The sequence below is a fragment of the Pseudorasbora parva genome, chromosome 25, assembly GCF_024679245.1.
Source record: "Pseudorasbora parva isolate DD20220531a chromosome 25, ASM2467924v1, whole genome shotgun sequence".
NCBI lineage: Eukaryota > Metazoa > Chordata > Actinopteri > Cypriniformes > Gobionidae > Pseudorasbora > Pseudorasbora parva.
Window position 1 is genome coordinate 32709134 of NC_090196.1, and position 23128 is coordinate 32732261.

The 23128-nt window shown below is 42.2% G+C and overlaps 1 protein-coding gene across 3 annotated transcripts in view; it reads right to left on the reverse strand.

The window, feature by feature from the left end:
- The window catches only part of fbln1 (fibulin 1), an 85405-nt gene that overhangs the window by 49119 nt on the left and 13158 nt on the right, over positions 1-23128 (reverse strand). For all 3 annotated transcript variants that reach the window (XM_067436323.1, XM_067436322.1, XM_067436324.1), the window contains exons 3-4: positions 14088-14220; positions 4049-4199 (exon numbers count right to left, since the gene is read on the reverse strand). In XM_067436323.1, coding sequence (XP_067292424.1) covers positions 4049-4199; positions 14088-14220 — 284 coding nt within the window. The remainder of the gene's footprint in view (positions 1-4048; positions 4200-14087; positions 14221-23128) is intronic.

Consider the following 23128-nt stretch of genomic DNA (forward strand, 5'->3'; position numbering starts at 1 on the left):
GCCGGTGGAAAATAGGACTCGGGCAGAAATCATGTTCATGGATGCGGTTATTAACGTTACTGACCCGCACTGATCCGCTCTTCCGGTTATGATTTGGAGGTAAAGCAGCTCTGTTTATCATATTAGATAAATTTAAGTGTGTTGAAAACGATGTTATGACGTCACTGTGCGTTCACTTGTTCACACTGCTAAGAGTAAAGCGCTCCTGCCAAATAAAACCCGAAATCGAGGGTAGCGCAGATATGACGCGATTGACAGGCGACTCCCTCAGACGCTATGCTGTCATGTCCCGGTCCTTCGTTAAAATAGCAATTCTCTCACAATTTACAAATAGTTGGAAACATCTGGGATATTGTAAGTACTCAACTGAACAAAATATATAACACCGGCCTAGTGGTTTTTGGATATTTTACTGCAAAAATACTACATAGTGCACCTTTAAAAGTAGCCTATTAAAATGGTCCAATGGCATTGCTCATTTGAGCAAGTTGGGAAATCGCCAATCGGGCATTTTGTCACATGTCAGGAAAGGGGTTAAATGGGCTATAAGGTGCCGTTGGTGGCCTAAAACGGAAGATTAGCCTACTTATTTTTAGCTTTCCTCGCGCTGTGTAGAAATAATATTGAATCGACCGTCCCTGGGTTGAGCCGGTTTCTTCTCCAGCGGAGCTGAATGTGCGTCAATGGCACTAATGCTGAACGCAGAGGATCCTCCTTGCCAATGGATTTCATAGTAAATCTTAAATATAAATTGTCTAGTACTATATAAATTACAAATGTATAATTGGGATCTTTATTTCAAACAACCCGACCGACCGCGACCCGAATATCACTAAAAATATTCTTAGATGACTCGTAACCGTAACTCATTTTGGATCAACCCGCGCATCACTGGAGAGTTTATTTTTGGGTGCGCTATCCAAGCGGGTAATCTAGCACTCGGAAAGCGTTCCCCCCATAGGGGCGGCCATTGCTAACCAAGCCATCACCTGCTGTTAGCATCCCATTGACTCCCATTCATTTTTGAGTCACTTTGACAGTGAATAACTTTACATCTGAGGCGTTTAAAGACTCTATTTGTCCAGTGTTTATTTCTAAAGAAACACGACAATGCATAAAAGGCTCCATTACCTTGTATCTTACACTATCGCCCCGTAGAAGCTGTTTTTGTAAAAATAGGCTAACGACTGCGCCATTAAACCAACGCGACTCTGTCGCACAGTAGAGAAATTACCGTATAGACAGGAGGAGACGCTCAGAAGCAATCTTTAGCTGACTATGAGACAGTCGGGGGGACGTGGAGACATAAAGTCTGATAAAGTCAAGGGAGAAGAATGGAGAGAAGCCCGTAGTGAGCCAAAAGCAACGGGAGAAAACATTTAAACAACGTGATTCAGATTTCACTTTCCACAACTACTAGAAGACCTACAGCTGTCAGACAGGAGGCTCACGTCACATCTACGTCCTCAAGCTCAGTCTGAGCCGGCGCAGTGAGTGCTTGTAATTGACCTCACTTTCCGCCGTTGAAGTCTATGGGAACGCTCTGTCTATTTCTTTTACTGTCTATGGCACTATTCCTTTAAGGACATCTGCATTCAATTCAACTTGTTTGTTTTAAAAGAGCAAGAACCCCGGTTTTCCGTCATAAGCAGTGTTGTATTCGAGACTGAGTTCAGGCAGAGCTGCGCGAGATATATTTACATCCATGCAGGCACTAATGAGGCACTTATTATATCTATAAATATATGATTGCGCCAGGATTTACAACTAAAAAGACTAATTAATGTACCGCCGAATTTACACATCGCAGAATGTTTTTTTTTTTAGATTCTTACTACATATGAACTCTTTGTGGCTCTTATATGCAAACTGAATAACAGATGATGTAGCAGACATTTTCACACATAGTTAAAGGTCCCATGGCATGGGTTGTTTTATTGTTTTATGTTTCCTGGGGTGTACTTATATTGATAGTATGGTTTTTACATAAAAAAAATCATAATTTAGAAATAAAACGCATTTTTTCAATACTGATATTAGCCCTCTGTTTGGAATGCTCTGTTTCAAGAGGCGTGTCTGCTGTGAGTCTTCAGTGAAAACACCCACTGCTGTGATTGGCTGACATCTTTGCATTTAAAATTAGATAACGTGCGGATGGGGACGTGGTTTAGTCAGGCCTGAGCAGAGCAGCTGCAGCGCTGCCAGTCGAGAGAGAGACGGAGAGAAACGGAGCTGGGGAAGGATTGCTGAGGAAGTGTTATTCCACCGAGTTTTTGAGAGCGCGCGTTTATTTTGTTTGTATCTGAGAGCTCTGAATAAACACGAGTGAACTTTGCAACGTTATTTCTCCCACAAAATGCTTTCACCACAGCTAACAACAAACACGACATGAATACAGTAAGAGCTTCTGTTGAGCATAATGAGCAGCGTCATTCAAACGTGTGATTGACCGATCCGAACATTATAAAGAGTGTTCTTTGAATGCTCTCTGTAGTTTAATCATTTAAATAACAGATTAGTTTCATGCTGCTAACAGAAATGACGTGAAGTTGATGGTTTTAGTCACTGACTTGATTCACTGGTGCATCAAGACGGCCAGCGGCGGGACTGACAGTATTAAACGATTTAGAAAGAAAGTCTGTGTGAACTTGAATGATGAGCTACACATCAGAACTCACTGATCCCAGATCAGGCATTAATGAACACTGTTACGCACTGTTTGTGGCGGTGCTGTTGAATCCGTATGGTAAAGCCTGTGCTGCTGACATCGCGACTGATAAACTGACTCCTTTCTCTACTAATTCTCTGGGCGGGCAGAGCAGAGGAAGGGGCGGTAACCTTTCCTGGTATGACGTCATAACAGGAGAATTCAAGATCAGCTCATCTGAGCTCTCAGTTTCTCAAAGGCAGAGAAAGACAGCCAGAACTCGTTTTATACTGATCACAATTTCTAGCGACTTGGGGACAATATTCAGGCCAGGGGAACTCATTTTGAAAAACCTCATAAAATAAAAATGTCATGCCACGGGACCTTTAAGAGCTAGAGGCTCGCTCCACATGACATCATTCCTGCTACCTTTGCACTAACAATGGTCATGCGCAGTTCCTCTTAAGAAAATCACACATCATTGGACGTGTCAAACATCAGCTTAAGTAAGGGATAATGTCCACCCAGCCGGTTGTTACCGCAGAATAAACCCCGACAGAGTGATCAGGACCCCGAGGCGAAGCGGAGCGTCTCTCTGAAGGGGTTTATTCTGCGATAACAACCGGCTGGGTGGACATTATCCCGCTTATACACGGCTACTAGTCTCAAATAAATTAAACACAAAATATTTATATGTATTGTCTTGAGTTTAAATATTTTAAAAAACAGTTCCAAACTGGTTTAAGCCGTAATCTAATGATGAAGATTTGTTTTTACCATATATGTTGAAATTAATGCTGAAGTTCACCCAAAAATTAAAATGATACATTTTTACTCATAATTTACTCACCCTCAAGTTATCAGAGGTGTTTATGACATTCTGTATTCAGACGAATACAGTCGGAGTTATATTTAAAAAGCTAACGTAAATCCAAGCAGTAGTTGTAGCTGTTTGTGAAGTCCATAAAAAATGCAGCTGTCCGTCAAATAACGTGCTCAACACCGCTCTGATGGGTTAATATAGCCTTCTGATTCGAATCGATGCGTTGGTGTAAGAAAAATATCCATATTTAAAACTTTATAGAGTAAATCCTTGAAGTCTTCCATTGTATGGCGGTTTCATTTTTTACAGTCACCATGAGATGGCGCTAGACAGTCGACGATGGCATTAAGCAGAAAAGTAGTACCGGTCAAGATAACTCGTAGTACCTGGATGAGCGGTGTGTTATTCATTTTTGGTGGATGTTATCTGGGAATATCACAGGAATGTCAAGAGTCCTAATATGTTTGAGTACGAGTCAAAACCGAGTCCAAATGACAAGACCGAGACCATTAAAATATGTCCGAGACTCGAGTACAAATCACTGGTCATAAGAGTGTGTTGTGTTTGTTTGTTCTCACCCGGATTAGGTTTCCCGTCTGTGTTCGGCTGGCGGTCCACACAGCAGGCCCGGGACACCACACCGCACTGATATCCCACCGCGAGCGTGAGGTCACAAGTCAGACCTTGATCCTGGGCGGCCCGGCCGAGCAAACAGCACTCACAGCACATCTGCAAAGGAGAAAAGATGAGGAAGGACTGGTGACACATCCTCATTTACCAACACCTCATGTATTAATCCCTTAATACTATTTATGGACCCACTTTATATTAGGTGGCCTTAACTGTTATGTACTAACATTGTAATTAATAATTTGAGACAATGGACTTTTTACATTGTACATACATTTTCAAAATGACCTGCATGTAATTACGTCTGTAATTAATTTCTGTAGTTACATTTGTAATTACACAGTTGGCACTTCCCTTACACCTAACCCTACCCTTAAACTCACACACACCACACCACACCTGTCCCTAACCCTAACCCTAACACCACACCACACCTGTCCCTAACCCTACCCTTAAACTCACACACACACCACACCTGACCCTAACCCTACCCTTAAACTCACACACGACCACACCTGACCCTAACCCTAACCCTAACACCACACCACACCTGTCCCTAACCCTACCCTTAAACTCACACACACACCACACCTGACCCTAACCCTACCCTTAAACTCACACACGACCACACCTGACCCTAACCCTACCCTTAAACTCACACACACCACACCTGACCCTAACCTTACCCTTAAACTCACACACACCACACCTGACCCTAACCCTACCCTTAAACTCACACACACCACACCTGACCCTAACCCTACCCTTAAACTCACACACACACCACACCTGACCCTAACCCTACCCTTAAACTCACACACACACACCACACCTGACCCTAACCTTACCCTTAAACTCACACACACCACACCTGACCCTAACCCTACCCTTAAACTCACACACGACCACACCTGACCCTAACCTTACCCTTAAACTCACACACACCACACCTGACCCTAACCCTACCCTTAAACTCACACACACACCACACCTGACCCTAACCCTACCCTTAAACTCACACACACCACACCTGACCCTAACCCTACCCTTAAACTCACACACACACCACACCTGTCCCTAACCTTACCCTTAAACTCACACACACCACACCTGACCCTAACCCTACCCTTAAACTCACACACACACCACACCTGTCCCTAACCCTACCCTTAAACTCACACACACACCACACCTGACCCTAACCCTACCCTTAAACTCACACACGACCACACCTGACCCTAACCCTACCCACTCACACACACCACACCTGACACTAACCCTACCCTTAAACTCACACACACACCACACCTGACCCTAACCTTACCCTTAAACTCACACACACACCACACCTGACCCTAACCCTACCCTTAAACTCACACACACACCTGACCCTAACCCTACCCACTCACACACACCACACCTGACACTAACCCTACCCTTAAACTCACACACACACCACACCTGACCCTAACCTTACCCTTAAACTCACACACACACCACACCTGACCCTAACCCTACCCTTAAACTCACACACACCACACCTGACCCTAACCTTACCCTTAAACTCACACACACACCACACCTGACCCTAACCTTACCCTTAAACTCACACACACACCACACCTGACCCTAACCCTACCCTTAAACTCACACACACCACCACACCTGACCCTAACCCTACCCACTCACACACACCACACCTGACACTAACTCTACCCTTAAACTCACACACACCACACCTGACCCTAACCCTACCCTTAAACTCACACACACACCACACCTGACCCTAACCTTACCCTTAAACTCACACACACACCACACCTGACCCTAACCCTACCCTTAAACTCACACACACCACACCTGACCCAAACCTTACCCTTAAACTCACACACACACCACACCTGACCCTAACCTTACCCTTAAACTCACACACACACACCACACCTGACCCTAACCCTACCCTTAAACTCACACACGACCACACTTGACCCTAACCCTACCCTTAAACTCACACACACACCACACCTGTCCCTAACCCTACCCTTAAACTCACACACACCACACCTGTCCCTAACCCTACCCTTAAACTCACACACACACCACACCTGACCCTAACCCTACCCTTAAACTCACACACACCACACCTGACCCTAACCCTACCCTTAAACTCACACACACACCATACCTGTCCCTAACCTTACCCTTAAACTCACACACACACCACACCTGTCCCTAACCCTACCCTTAAACTCACACACACCACACCTGACCCTAACCCTACCCTTAAACTCACACACACACCACACCACACCTGACCCTAACCCTACCCTTAAACTCACACACACACCACACCTGACCCTAACCCTACCCTTAAACTCACACACGACCACACCTGACCCTAACCCTACCCACTCACACACACCACACCTGACACTAACTCTACCCTTAAACTCACACACACCACACCTGACCCTAACCCTACCCTTAAACTCACACACACACCACACCTGACCCTAACCTTACCCTTAAACTCACACACACACCACACCTGACCCTAACCCTACCCTTAAACTCACACACACCACACCTGACCCTAACCTTACCCTTAAACTCACACACACACCACACCTGACCCTAACCCTACCCTTAAACTCACACACACACCACACCTGACCCTAACCTTACCCTTAAACTCACACACACACCACACCTGACCCTAACCCTACCCTTAAACTCACACACACCATACCTGTCCCTAACCTTACCCTTAAACTCACACACGACCACACCTGACCCTAACCCTACCCTTAAACTCACACACACACCATACCTGACCCTAACCCTACCCTTAAACTCACACACACCACACCTGACCCTAACCCTACCCTTAAACTCACACACACACCATACCTGTCCCTAACCTTACCCTTTAACTCACACACACACCACACCTGTCCCTAACCCTACCCTTAAACTCACACACACCACACCTGACCCTAACCCTACCCTTAAACTCACACACACACCACACCTGACCCTAACCCTACCCTTAAACTCACACACACCACCACACCTGACCCTAACCCTACCCACTCACACACACCACACCTGACACTAACTCTACCCTTAAACTCACACACACCACACCTGACCCTAACCCTACCCTTAAACTCACACACACACCACACCTGACCCTAACCTTACCCTTAAACTCACACACACACCACACCTGACCCTAACCCTACCCTTAAACTCACACACACCACACCTGACCCTAACCTTACCCTTAAACTCACACACACACCACACCTGACCCTAACCTTACCCTTAAACTCACACACACACCACACCTGACCCTAACCCTACCCTTAAACTCACACACGACCACACTTGACCCTAACCCTACCCTTAAACTCACACACACACCTTACCTGTCCCTAACCCTACCCTTAAACTCACACACACCACACCTGTCCCTAACCCTACCCTTAAACTCACACACACACCACACCTGACCCTAACCCTACCCTTAAACTCACACACACCACACCTGACCCTAACCCTACCCTTAAACTCACACACACACCATACCTGTCCCTAACCTTACCCTTAAACTCACACACACACCATACCTGTCCCTAACCTTACCCTTAAACTCACACACACACCACACCTGTCCCTAACCCTACCCTTAAACTCACACACACCACACCTGACCCTAACCCTACCCTTAAACTCACACACACACCACACCTGACCCTAACCCTACCCTTAAACTCACACACACACCATACCTGTCCCTAACCTTACCCTTAAACTCACACACACACCACACCTGTCCCTAACCCTACCCTTAAACTCACACACACCACACCTGACCCTAACCCTACCCTTAAACTCACACACACCACACCACACCTGACCCTAACCCTACCCTTAAACTCACACACACACCACACCTGACCCTAACCCTACCCTTAAACTCACACGACCACACCTGACCCTAACCCTACCCACTCACACACACCACACCTGACACTAACTCTACCCTTAAACTCACACACACCACACCTGACCCTAACCCTACCCTTAAACTCACACACACACCACACCTGACCCTAACCTTACCCTTAAACTCACACACACACCACACCTGACCCTAACCCTACCCTTAAACTCACACACACCACACCTGACCCTAACCTTACCCTTAAACTCACACACACACCACACCTGACCCTAACCCTACCCTTAAACTCACACACACACACACACCACACCTGACCCTAACCTTACCCTTAAACTCACACACACACCATACCTGTCCCTAACCTTACCCTTAAACTCACACACGACCACACCTGACCCTAACCCTACCCTTAAACTCACACACACACCATACCTGACCCTAACCCTACCCTTAAACTCACACACACCACACCTGACCCTAACCCTACCCTTAAACTCACACACACACCATACCTGTCCCTAACCTTACCCTTTAACTCACACACACACCACACCTGTCCCTAACCCTACCCTTAAACTCACACACACCACACCTGACCCTAACCCTACCCTTAAACTCACACACACCACACCTGTCCCTAACCCTAACCCTATCCCACCTCAATATCAGCAAAAGTGTTTTGCAATATAATATGAACACAGTAAGTACATTGTACTTATTTTTTGATGTAAGTACATAGTACTTAAGGCCACCTAATATAAAGTGGGACCCTATTTGGATAATATATTTAGGGTAAACTTTATGTTAAAGTGTCTTTGATACACTGTAATTATACATTTAAGTACTGAGTTATATTATTAAAGGATACACCCCTCCAAAATCACTGAATTCAGGTGTTCAACCACTTCAGGTGGATAAATCAAGCACTAGGCATGCAGACGCTTCTGAAATCCATTCCTGACATTTCCTCACTACTAAATATTCAACGCTCAACTGTTAGTGGGATTATAACAAAGTGGAAACCATTGGCAACAACAGCAACTCAGCCATGAAGGGATAGGCCCCGTAAAATCACAGAGTGGGGTCAGCGCATGCTTAGGGTCACAGTGCGCAGAAGTCACCAACTTTCTGCAGAGTCAACAGCTCCAGACCTCCAGACTTCTGTGGCCTTCAGATGAGCTCAAGAACAGCGGAGAGAGCTTCATGGAATGGGTTTCTTTGGCCGAGCAGCTCATCCAAGCCTTACATCACCAAGAGCAATGCAAAGCGTGGATGCAGTGGAGTAAAGCAGCCGCCACTGGACTCTAGAGCAGTGAGACGTGTTCTCGGAGCGACCAATCACGCTTCAGTCTGACAATCCCATGGACGAGTCTGGGTTTGGCAGTTGCCAGGAGAACGGGACTTGCCTGACTGCATTGTGCCAAGGGTAAAGTTTTGTGGAGGGGGGATTATGGTGTGTGGTTGTTCTTCAGGGGTTGGGCTTGGGCTTAGTTCCAGTGAAAGGAACTCTTAAAGCTTGAGCATACCAAGACATTTTGGAAAATTTCATGCACCCAACTTTGTGGTACAGTTTGGGGACGGCCCCTTCCTGTCCCAGCATGACTGCGCTCCAGTGCACAAAGCGTCGGTCCATAAAGACATAGATGAGGAGTTTGGTGTGGAGGAACTTGACTGGCCTGCTCAGAGTCCTGAGCTCAACCCAATAGAACAGCTTTGGGATGAATTAGAGCGGAGACTGAGAGCCAGGCCTTCTCACCCAACATCAGTGCCTGACCTCACACATGAGCTTCTAGAAGAATGGTCAGAAATCCCCATAAACACACTCCTAAACTTTGAGGAAAGCCTTCCCAGAAGAGCTGAAGCTGTTATAGCTGCAAAGAGTGGGCCAACTCCATATTAATCCCTACGGATTAAGAATAGGATGCCATTAAAGTTCATGTCGTTGGCTTAGCAAAGTCTAATGCAATCTTTTGCACTCCGCATGATATTGCTGCCTGCAGTATGAAGAACGTTACAAATCACTTACGTTTACACTCTCTGAAAAAAGGTACAAAAGTGAAATAGTACATATTAGTACCTTTTCGCTTTTAGGGTACTGTCCCTGTAGTAACACTGTACCTTTTTTATCTGAGTGTGTAGATTTCTATTTCTGAGAAGTTAGCAGGCTGTAGAGAGCAGACAGTGAGTCAGGATTACTGCAGTGTACAGACACAAAGAAGTGCTGTCTATTTCACCAGACCTTTGATGATCTCTCCAAACAACATTCACACCTATGTGGAAAATGACTAAATCCTTTTCTTACCGCACAGAGAGAGAGAGAGAGAGAGAGAGAGAGAGAGAGAGAGAGAGAGAGAGAGAGAGAGAGAGAGAGAGAGAGAGAGAGCGAGAGAGCGAGAGAGAGAGCTGGACGGTACAGATCCTGGCGGAAAGCATCATGGCTGATTGCCCAGACACAGATAAAGTCTCATCCTGGACTTTACAGATCTTTCTGTATTTAAGATGGAGATCCAGTGCTGGATCAAAAGCTCAAAGCTTAATGTGGAAAAACAGAGATGTGTGTAATTCAATAAACCTCAGTATATAAACACACGACAATGATAATTAAAGGACTAGGTCATGCTCACTGCAAAACAGCGATTTTCTAGATTTTTCAGTCCAAAAATCGAAACATTCTTAAATCAAGATATGTTACCTAAGAAGCAAAATTACAAGATATTCGAAATTAAGTGAGTTAATAAAAACATGTCTGCCAATGGAGTCCAAATGGGCGTGTTTTTCTGATCCCTTTGGCAGATATTTCTTGTTTAATTTTGATATATTTTTCAGTTAACAAGCCTTAATATCTCAAAGAAAAAAACAGCATAAAAGTATGATTAAAGTAGTCTTGTGCACTATATTCAAAGTTTTCAAGTGCATTCTGGGAGTTGTTGTCTTTCATTCCCATGACTCAAAAATACATTTTCTGTCTTTTCTCAGTCTAGAAGGCTCCAAATTCAAAAATAATTTCACATTTCTACTACATTAATGACACAGTTTAAATACAAAGCTTAATGATAAATCACTGACGTAACCCTTTAAATGAAAGCACAAACAGATCTGCAGAGCTGGACAGTAACTAAGCTCATTTACTTGAGTACTGTACTTAAGTTCACTTTTTGAGTATCTGTACTTTACTTGAGTATTATATTTTCTGGAAACTTATGACTTTTACTTCACTACATTTGAAAGACAAATATCGTACTTTTTACTCCACTACATTTCTATCAAGGTCCTCGAAGTCGAAAGTTGTTTCTGTCGCAGCTTTGAAAGTCAGCGGATGATTTTTTTCTTCTTTAAAAGGTGTTTGGGTTTTTGCAGAAAGCCTTTCAGGAATCACTCTTGTAGAGTCTCGTGAAGTTCAATGATTTCACAGCATTTTTTAAACACTGATTTATAGTTTATAGCAAAGTGGAAGAAGACGGATGTCAAAATGCTCATTTAGTCGAGTATTCACATAAACAGAAATGATTCTGTCTTAAGTGAAGGTGAACAGCTGGAGAATATCAGATGTGTATCAGTGTATTGGATCCGTGCATTCGACCTTAAAGTGACAGCAGCTTTGTAACTTTTATACGTTTTTTTTGTAAGTATTTAAATGAGTTTAAGTTAGTCGTATGCTAGTATGTCAGACGGAGCATCACTGACTGGCTTAAACCATGATGGCATAATGTGCATTTATACAACTATAATACAATAATGCGTTGGCATAAAAAAGGAAATTTACTTGAAATACTTAAGTACTTTTGAAAAACAAATACCTCTGTACTTTTACTCAAGTAATGAAGTTGCGTTCTTTGTCCACCTCTGCGGATCTGGTGATTTAAAGAGGAGCTCTCTCTCCACCAGATCTTCTAATGCCGGCCTTGAAAGGTTTGAGATAAATTAGGCTTAGCGGTTTAAGATGAACACATAAATACATGTCTGACGTGCACTATCCAGTCCCACTGACACCCCAAGATGAATGTTTCCTAGAAGACAGCCGGCACCTGGAGGACTGTGGTGCACTCTTTAAAATTCTGGGTTGTTTTAACCCAATGTTGGGTCAAATATGGACTAACCCAGCAATTGGTTTGTTTTAACCCTGCGGTAGGGTTAAATATTTGCTTAAGACAACACAACCGTTGGGTTAAAACAATGCAATTGCTAGGTTAGTCCATATTTGACCCAACATTGGGTTGTTTTTTACCCAGAATATTTTAGAGTGTGTTGAAACACACGTTTTTCTTACTTAGTTATTTTTTTGTCTTTTTTCTAGTCAAAATATCTAAACGTTCTTACATTAAGAAACATTTACTAGACAAGCAAAAGTAGTTGTCTTGTTTTGTGAAAAATAACTCAAAATAATCTGGCAATGGGGTGAGAAAAATAATCTTGTTTTCTGTTTGAATTAAGATTGTTTTTCTCACCCCATTGGCAGATTATTTATCTTATTTTAAGCAAAAACTCTCTTCATTTTGAGTTATTTTCTCCCAAAACAATACAACTACTTTTGCTTGTCTAGTAAATGTTTCTTGTTTTAAGAATTTCTAGATGTTTGGACTAGAAACAAGACAAAAATACAAAGTAAGAAAAGCATATTTTGCAGTGCAGGTGTGTATTCCATCTTGACGAGACGCTGTATTCTTCATGCTGAGGTTTGGCTTAGAGCCTGTGTGTGTAAGCGGAGCTGGATTGATCACGCCGTCTGACAGGAACAGCTCCACTTTTGTGATGTGGGCAAGTTCTCTCCTGCTCAACGTAAACAGCGCTGAGAGAAAGACGTCTATTTTTACCCCCCGCTCTCCGGCTTTAAAACCACGTTTATCCTCTTATTGTGATCTGAGTGTCTAACACAGACGTGTGCGGACAAGAACACAGACCCGAAGTGAACTGGGACACTTAACTCACACATTTCAACGCAATCACATTTCATTTAGATGTGAAATATCAACACAGGTCTCATACCTTAAAGAGACAGAGTGCCCTTTATAAGCTAAACACTTCTTCAAAAAGAAGTAAATGTGTGTGTGTGTGTGTGTGTGTGTGTGTGTGTGTGTGTGTGTGTGTGTGTGTGTGTGAATGTGTGTGTGTGTGTGTGTGTGAATGTGTGTGTGTGTGTATGAGTGTGTAAGTGAATGTGTGTGTAAGTGAATGTGTGTGTAAGTGAGGGGGTGTGTGAATTTGTGTGAGTATGCGTGTGTAAGTAAATGTTTGTGAGTGAGTGTGTGTACATTTGTGTGTGTGTGTGTGTGTAAGCGAGAGTGTGTGTGAATTTGTGTGTGAATGTGTAAGTGAATGTGTGTGTGAGTGATTGTGTGTGTGAGAGAGAGTGAGAGTGAGAGTGAATTTGTTTGTGTGTGTGTGTGTGTGTAAGTGAGAGGGTGTGTGAATTTGTGTGTGTATGAATGTGTAAGTGAATGTGTATGTGAGTGAGTGTTTGTACATTTGTGTGTGTGTGTGTGTGTGAGAGAGTGAGGGTGAATTTGTGTATGTGTGTGTGTGTGTGTGTGTGTGTGTATGTGTGTGTGTGTGTGTAAGTGAGTGTGTGTACATTTGTGTGTGTGTAAGTGAGGGTGTGTGTGAATTAGTGTGTGTGTATGAATGTGTGTGTGAGTGATTGTGTGTACTTTTGTGTGTGTGTGTGTGTGTGTGAGAGAGTGAGAGAGAATTTGTGTGTGTGTGTGTGTGTGTGTGTGTGTGTGTATGAGTGTGTAAGTGAATGTGTATGTGAGTGAGTGTTTGTACATTTGTGTGTGTGAATGAGTGTGTAAGTGAATGTGTGTGTACATTTGTGTTTGTGTGTGTGTGAGAGTGAGGGTGAATTTGTGATTGTGTGTGTGTGTGTGTCCGTGTGCGTGTGTGAGAGTGTGCGTGTGTGTGAGAGAGTGTGTCTATGTGAGTGTGTCTGTGTGTATATATATATATAAACACACACACACATTCACTGTACTTCATAAAATCCTAAAACATCATGCGCTGAGACGATCACACTAACACACCTTGGCCGTCTTCGTCTCACATGTGCTGCTGGACAAGAGGCCGTCGCAGCTTCCCTGGTCCTTCGCCATATTGATGCCGCCGGTGCAAATGGTGTCGTCAAGAACTGTAGCACAACACTGTTCCTGAGCTATCCTACAAAACACACACACACACACACTTACTGTAGCTCAGGATATCTGGGCCGGTAATCAACAGATTATAGGGATTGAGCTCAATGTGTTCATTGTGTCGTTGAGCAAGACCCGTAACATCCAGGTTTTCTGGAGGACGTTTAGCATGAGCTAAACGATAAATAGACTTAAGGATATTACTGAGGAATTCTGATGTCTAAGGAAAGACTTCACTGAAAACTAGATGAGTAATGTTTATGACAAACTGTGTTGTTGACTTGACAAACCCGTAAGAAAGTTTGAAAGTGTTTTAAGCTTTTACATTTAGTGGGAACGAAGAAAGACATTGCTAGTATTATTTAATATGTGTTGCTTGGATTTTTTAACAGGTTGCTAACATATTCTACCACATTGCATGAATTAGCATATTGATAACATTCTTTATTACACGGCTCTGTGAAATACTTGATTCTGATTGGTCAATCGCGCATTCCAGTGGTATGTTATTTCCAGATAGCACCCGCTCATCCGGGTACTACGAGTTATCTTAACCAGTACTACTTCTGTGCTTAACGCTGGCGCCATCTTGTGGCTTAAACAGCCGTGGCTACAATGGAAGACTTCAAGGCGGGTTTCCTTTATAACGTTTTTAACATGGATATTTTTCTTACACAAACGCATCGATTCAAATCAGAAGGCTCTATTAACCCATCGGAGTCGTGTGGAGCAGTGGCAGCTACTGGTCTGTCAGAGAGGGGAAGCTCATTTTTGGCCAATTGTCTTATTTATTTAAAAGTAAATTCTGCCCTACGTTCCTTTTCAAGAAAATGGTCTTTTACCCTGTGAATGAATAAACGATCTAAAAAAATATTTAACTCTGTAAAACTGAAACAAGGAATGTGGTGTATAATTGTGTGAAATGTATGATGAAAATCAAGCAATTTCGCCAAGCAAATATCAAAGAAATAGGTTGCAGAAGTTTTTATTTCGACTGAACTTGAGAAATCCGCGATGGGACTGAGCGCGAATAGCTTCAGTGATTCCTTATAGTACAGAATCGCTGTCAGTCAAAAGGAGATGCAGACCCTCCAATCATCACGCAGAAGTTCGGAGTCCGGGCCAGCCCACTCCCCATTCACTCCCAGAGACGCTGAGCGTCCGTGGGCAGGACATAATCGCAGCGTTTATCCAATGACCGTCTAGTTTCGAAGCGCTGAAAAAAAACGTTCAAAGCAGCCCCACTGAAGTCAATGGACGCTGGGCTTCAATAGGGAAATGCACTGTGACGCTGCGGGAATGTATGAGAAGGAAATCGAGTCAGCCGACCTGCTATATGTAACTGATTCTGAACGAACTCGTCTTTGAGATGAACGTTTTCTAACGCATTTTTAGTCAATACAATGTTAATATAATAGTACATATTTGACCATTAATTTTGTGACATTATAAGGGAAGCCGAGCTTCCCTTGCAGTCTTAAAGAAATCGCCACTGTGGAGCACGTTATTTGACGGACAGCTGCATTTTTTATGGACTTCAAACACAACTACAACTACTGCTGGGATTAACGTTAGCCTGGACTTTTTTAATATAACTCCGATGGTATTTGTCTGACAGAAGAATGTCATAAACACCTACGATAACTTGAGGGTGAGTAAATCAGAGGCTTGGTTTCATCTTTGGCTGAACTAACCCTTTCAGCATTCATTTTCAACATTTAGCAGCAATAGATAAAGGCTTAAAGCAGGTTGGAACTGTTTTTCTTCGCGGAAGCTTAAGAGCTAATAAAATATTTAATCTCAAGACAATATTTTGTGTCTAATTTATTTGAGACTAGTAGCCGTGTAATAAGCGGGATAATGTCCACCCAGCCGGTTGTTATCGCAGAATAAACCCCTCCAGAGTGATCAGGACCCCGAGGCGAAGCGGAGCATCACTCTGAAGGGGTTTATTCTGAGATAACAACCGGCTGGGTGGACATTATCCCGCTTATTACACGGCTACTAGTCTCAAATAAATAATTATTAGACACAAAATATTGTCTTGAGATTAAATATTTTATTAGCTCTTACGCAAAGCTTCCACGAAGAAAAACAGTTCCAACCTGCTTTAAGCCTTTATCTATTGCTGCTAAATGTTGAAAATGAATGCTGAAAGGGTTAGTTCACCCAAAAATGAAACCAAGCCTCTTATTTACTCATCCTCAAGTTATCGTAGGTGTATATGACATTCTTCTGTCAGACAAATACAATCGGAGTTATATTAAAAAAGTCCAGGCTAACGTTAATCCCAGCAGTAGTTGTAGTTGTGTTTGAAGTCCATAAAAAATGCAGCTGTCCGTCAAATAACGTGCTCCACACGACTCCGATGGGTTAATAGAGCCTTCTGATTCGAATCGATGCGTTTGTGTAAGAAAAAGATCTATATTAAAAACATTATAAAGGAAACCTGCCTTGATGTCTTCTATTGTAACCCACAGGTGTTTAAGCCACAAGATGGCGCCAGCGTTAAGCACAGAAGTAGAACCGGTCAGGATAACTCGTAGTACCCGAATGAGCGGTTGTTATCTGGAAATAACATACCGCTGGAATGCGCGATTGACCAATCAGAATCAAGTATTTCACAGAGCCGTGTAATAATCTGCGATAACCGGCTAGGTGGACATTATACCTTACTTAACATATTGTTAACATTAAAGGGATATTTCACCTAAAAATGAAAATTCTGTCATCATTTACTCTCTATCAAGTTGTTCCAAACCATTAAAAATGTATTTGTTTTGCTGAATACAAAGAAAGATATTTGGAAGAATGTTTGTATATAAGCAGATCTTGGACCCCATTGACTACCATAGTAGGGGAAAAAAATACTATGGTAGTCAACAGGGCCTAAGATCTGCTTGGACACAAACATTCTTCCAAATATCTTCCTTTGTGTTCAGCAGAAGAAAGAAGTTCATACAGGTTTGAGACAACTTGAGGGTGAGTAAATGATATCAGAAATTTCATTTTTGAGTGAACTATCCCTTTAATTGGATTGTTGCTAGCATGATTTAGCATGTTTAGCTTGTTATTAGCATGAAATAGCATGTCAATTCGACCGATCCACGTCGTACACATACCTAATATGATCGCGCTGTTAGTTTGACCTTCTCCGACGGAAGTAATGGCGTTGGGAATACTAGATGAGATTCGTCTGATATGAGGTAAAAAATAACCGAAATACTGTTGTGTTTCTGTCAGAAAGTGATCGTTTCGTGCCTTAAGACATCAATGTGTCGTCACGAGCCGCAGGGTTTAATATGGATTCGTATGTCTGTGTTTTTTACTCTCATAGAAATACACCCCATTGACATGCATTATACGAGCAACGGCTGAGTTAAAATCTTCATTTGTGTTCTCCTGAAGAAACAAACACACCCTGGGGGTCAGCAGACACACATCACATTCTTATTTTTGGGTGAACTATCACATTAATCTTCATTTTTAGGAAAACCGTAAGTCAGATCAGACTAAAAATATGAAGCAACCCGAGTCAGAACACTCTGAAGGTCAGAGACTAATTTGATGGTTGTAGTTTTAAAGCTATAATAGGAGATACTGTTTATATTTTGGCTTTTTAAAATAGATCTTTGGTCACGAAAATACTGAGTAAAAACATTTCCTGCAGTGTGTTCTCCGTGTAATTCACTTTAAGCCAAAGGACAAATGTCAGAGAGTCATCGCCTGGTTCTGCTCCAGCACTGACGCACAGTTTTTACGGTAAGACTTCGACTGTTTGTCTCTTTCGCTCTTGCTTCACACTCTTTCACAATCAGCCCATCCGTCCTCGCAGGACAGCTCGGCCTCGTGCATCTCTCCGAAAAGCCTTTTAAGGCAGAAGTCTTCTGCAATTTCTCCTTTCGCTTTTCTGGCCTTGTTTTTCCCCTTTTCCGTGTCTGAAATAATCTGCAGATTTCCTGTTATTCGGGTCGCTTTCTCTCTTCTCCGTCTGAGTTTCACCTCAGTGGAATTTCCTGGATTTGGAAAAAGTCCCATTTTTGCAAGCCCACCTACCAAAAATATCCAAACATCACCAGTTTATTTCTCATTTAGACAAACTCCGGATGACTTTGAAGGCCAAGACAAGCACACGCGATGCCTGAGTAACGCGATCGGCTTGGACTGGCACTGAGATTAAGCGCTGATTTGATCATCTACCATGGCTTCTGCACTGCTAATGTGATGACCATGAAGCTTTTTTACATGTGTTTTTTACACATTATGTTTCAACAGACTTAGGAAAGTAGTGGCAAACGATGCTACACTGTCAGAAAAAAAGGTAAATAGCTGTCACTGGGGCGGTACCCTAAGGTACAAAACCGAAAAGGTACTAATAATACGCACTCCTAAAGTACTGGTACCTTTTAAGGTGCTAATATGTACCATTCAGGGGTTAGTAAGGTATAAAGATGTACCTTTTCACTTGTGTACATTAGGGTACTGCCTCAGTGACAGTACTGTACCTTTTTTTCTGAGAGTTTTTATTATCTAGCAAAACACTACAGGCAAAACCATTGCTGGCATGAGTTAGTGTGTTGCTAGCGTGTTTCAACTTGTTCTTAGGATGAATTAAATTATCGCTAGCATGATTTTGCCAAGCGGCACCTCCTCCAGTTTCTGTTGAAGCCAATACAAAAGTGACTTGAACCAGGGCCAGTGCTAGCCATTTGGGTGCCCTAAGCACAAATGCCTGGCGGTGCCCCCACCCACCAACCAAAGAAATAACTACCATTCAGAATTTCTTAGTTAGGTTCTCTTTACTTCCAAAATAACTGCTGCAAATGAATAATTGGAACTGAACAATGTAAACACAGAAAGTTAAAAGTGCAAAAAAAGTATAAGTTTGTCTACATGATATATGTTTGTGTACTGTGTATAATTATTTTGTATATATAATGTATATCATTTGTATAATTATTTTGTATATATAATTTATATATACAAAATAATTATACACAGTACACACACATGTATCATGTAGACACAAATTTTTATTTTGGATGCGATTAATCGAGATTAATCTTTTCCCAGCCCTAAATATTTTGACGACTTGCGGTTTCACCAACAGATGTCGCGCTTGGCCGAACCTCTTGAAAATGACCGCATGCCGTAGTACAACAACGAAAAATATCGATCAAGCGGTCTAATTTGGCAAAATAACATCACGTTCAGTTGCAGGGGTTTTCTAAAGTTCAGACTGAGGCAGATAGACATTGTATTGAAGCGAAGAAATTACAATAGGGAACGTTCTGCACTAATAGCTACACGTGACACATCTGTAACGTACGGGGAAATTAGCTTTATTTGTCATCCAAATATGACGATGAGGACCCCAACGACTGGCCTTCCTTTCCTTCTCAAACAAACTGCATTTTTAACAGCCCAAGTTTCACAATTTCACACCAGAGGGAGACTGGCACAGAGATTCACTTTTTTCTCGACTAATTTGGTCTAGGCCTATATTACTTTTGTATTGCTTTTGCATATTAACATGCTTTTAGAAATATTTTATTTGTTATTTATACTAGCCTATTGTGATTATTTTTTTACGACCCAGATTTTTTGGTGTCGCCCCCAAGCACTTGGTGCCAGGGCCGTGCACAGATATTTTGAGGAGCAGTGGCCCAAACCAAAAAAAAGGGGCACTATAAGGGGATTGAGTATCATCTTAATATAGAAAATGAATAACAAACCTTTTACAATCATACTGTAAATACATTTGTTAGGCTTTAGTGCTAATTCAATTTCTGTTGTTCTAATTATTCTTCCAAAAAGTTGATTCTGGGCTAATTTGATCTCTTTTCTATTTACATTTTTTATTGGAGATTTAAGTAGCAAATGAGAATCACTAAAATTGAATATATTTTGAGACAAAGGTCTTGTTTATGATTTATGTAAATCATACGCAACAGATTTTTAATAACAGAATATATAAAAGTATGGTGTTTGGGGTAATAGGCATATTTAACATGATAATAAACAGCTGACTGACTTCCATTTGTTGACATGACATGGTTAAGATTCAGATGGTAAATATCTTAAGTTGGGTGTCCATCTTAGAGGCAACATCATATTTATAATAAAAAATATGATAATAATCATATAATACACATATATTTAGTTGTTACAAGGATACAACTTTATAAAATTATTATGGAATCTCATTCATTCAATGTTTTCAGATTATTTACTTAGGCTAAACATTTGTTTCTGTATTTTAAAATATATTTTTATATTAACATTTTAATATTTACTGAACAATAATTAAATATTTTATTAATCAAAATAAACAGAAAATACTGCAAACGTTGCTTTTTTGCACAAGTATGGACTTTTTTGAAAAATGAGCACATTTGTCTTAGGGTGTGCTTCACACAGAAAAGAAGGGTGTCAAAATTGCACCTTTAGGGGTACAACAGCTTGTCGCTGGGGCAGGACCCTTAAAAGGACATCTTTGTACCATTTTTACCACAAAAAGGTTCATAGTAGTACCTTAAGGTACGCATTTGTACTCAAAGGTACTAATATGCACCTTTTAGGAGTAAAACAGATACAAAGTTGTCCTTTTAAGGGTCCTGCCCCAGCGACAAGCTGTTGTACCCCTAAAGGTGCAATTTTGACACCCTATTTTTCTGTGTTTAGCCCCATTGTAGGCTACCCTGATACAACTCATTTATATTTATAATAGCCTGTATTACCTTTTTTAAAATTGTGTATACGATTAATATGGTCTAAATAAAATATCATAAATATGAAGTATGTTAGGCTATAGATACTAGTAGCCTATTAACTCGTAAAATTGATTATAATCGGAAATCTATTTTACAGGAGTGGCATGCTGGAGCTTTGAATGTTTGCACTGTTCAAACAATTCAACGTTTTGGATTGTAGTTTGTAATATACCTGTTTATGGGACGACATTCTGGAACAGCCGTCTCCACAGAGAGCAGGCAGCCGCAGACTTTGAGCGATGCTGCGCGGTGCGAGCGGGAAAACACGGAAAGGGTTAGCGGAACTAGTGGATTTTTAGCGGAACCGAACGCTTTTATGGAAATCCTCTGAGGGTGAGGGAGGGAAGGGGGCAAGAGGGGCACCTTAGCCGATGAGGGCAAAGGGGCAGTGGCTCTAGCCACCGAGCCACCCCCCTGTGCACGGCCCTGCTGCCCTACGCGCAGTGCATGATGTGCGTGTGCGGAGCGCCGGCCCTGACTTGAACTGTAATTCCTCGACTGGCCACTAGAGCGGCTCCAGAAGGAGCAGAATCTCATTGAGCTCCATGTTAAAATGCACAACTTTACAGCAGAAAAAAACATGTTTACAGCCTGGGACAAATCCTTGTTTTGGTCTATACGGCTAATTTTACCCTTTATGACGACTGTGAGGGGTCAATTTTTTTATAACTCATTCGTTTACATTATATAAAGCCTTAAAGTTCTGCATAATTAAGGGCGTGGCCACTTTGAGTGACAGGTGGATTGCCGTTCGTCTGCCGTCTGTTAGTCATCACGTCACCTAAGCCAGGGGTTTTCAGACTTTATGATGCCAAGGACCCGCAAATATGATGAACCTTTATGGGGGACCCCCTTCCTCTATCCATCTATATATTTTTATATGAAAATGCATTGGAACCGTGTGTAAGTGTGACATTATAAATACAACATAATATTGTTTCCGAACTTAAATTGGCTATACCCTAATGTTTGATGTATACACCTGAAGAAGAACATTTTCAATGAAAAATTTATTGTATATGCAACATTCACAATAATGTATGTAAGCAGCTAAGAATACTGCTCTACAACCCCATTAAGCGAGATAAAGGGGATATAGTGAGAAAAATTCACTAGAAACATACAATGCAAACATATACAATTCTGGAAAGTATGAATATGGCAAACAAGGAGAGAAACAGTTCGAAATTAAACAGTTGGATCGTTTAGAATACTTTATCCATTTTTGCTTTGTCTTTTAATCCTCTGAAATTTTCTGGGGACCCGTTAGAATCTTCTGGAGGGTTCCGGACCCCGGTTTGAAAACCCCTGATCTAAGCTCCGCCCACGTCTCGCCGCGTTGCCCATTTCCTGTTATCTGGGAGTGACGCGCTGCCAAGATGGCGACGGCTCGTCTCTACTCTACGCTTCAAAACGGCTCTTCAGAATCCTATGGGTGACGTCACGGATGCTACGGCTTTATTTTTTTTTACAGTCTATGGATTTAACGTGGTTAGCATTAATTAGCATTTTGCTAACATGTTTTAACCAAGCCTGCAGTCTCCCTCTCAGATACTGAAGCTTTCGCGCCTCGATCGCCCCCCGGTGGCCGGTCCCAGTATAGCCGCCCCTCTGTGTATTCTAATGGACACGAGGCAAACTAAACAATAAAATTATTCCCCAAAGTTAGTTTATGTCATTGAAGGCAGTTATCATCACGATGATTTCATTTGAAGTGTTCGTTTTTAAAATAAGTTTAGTTTTAGTTAGTTATCTGATGCTATAAAAACGGGGTGTGTGATGTGATGATTGACAGCTGAGATCGACGTCTTCTCCGAGTGAAGTTGTCACTGAGGCACTAACGGACTTTTTTTCGGGATTTTTGGGAGCAGATTGGAGCTTTAGCTTTAATTTCCATATTTCACACCAACATAAGAGTGTGGGCGGGCTTTTGATATCGCGACTGTACTTCCTGCTCTACTTCCTGTTCTCTACTGCGCTAGCCTGACAAGCCAGACCCTCATCAAGATGTTTGGTCTGGAAACTCACCATTGAAAGCTCAATCCGAGGGGCGGATAAACGGTCGTCTTTCAAACTCCCTCTGCACGCGATAGGATAGCGCTACACCAACCAGAGCAACGACGGTGAAGCAGAGCTCGCTGACAGATTAAACATTCGCCG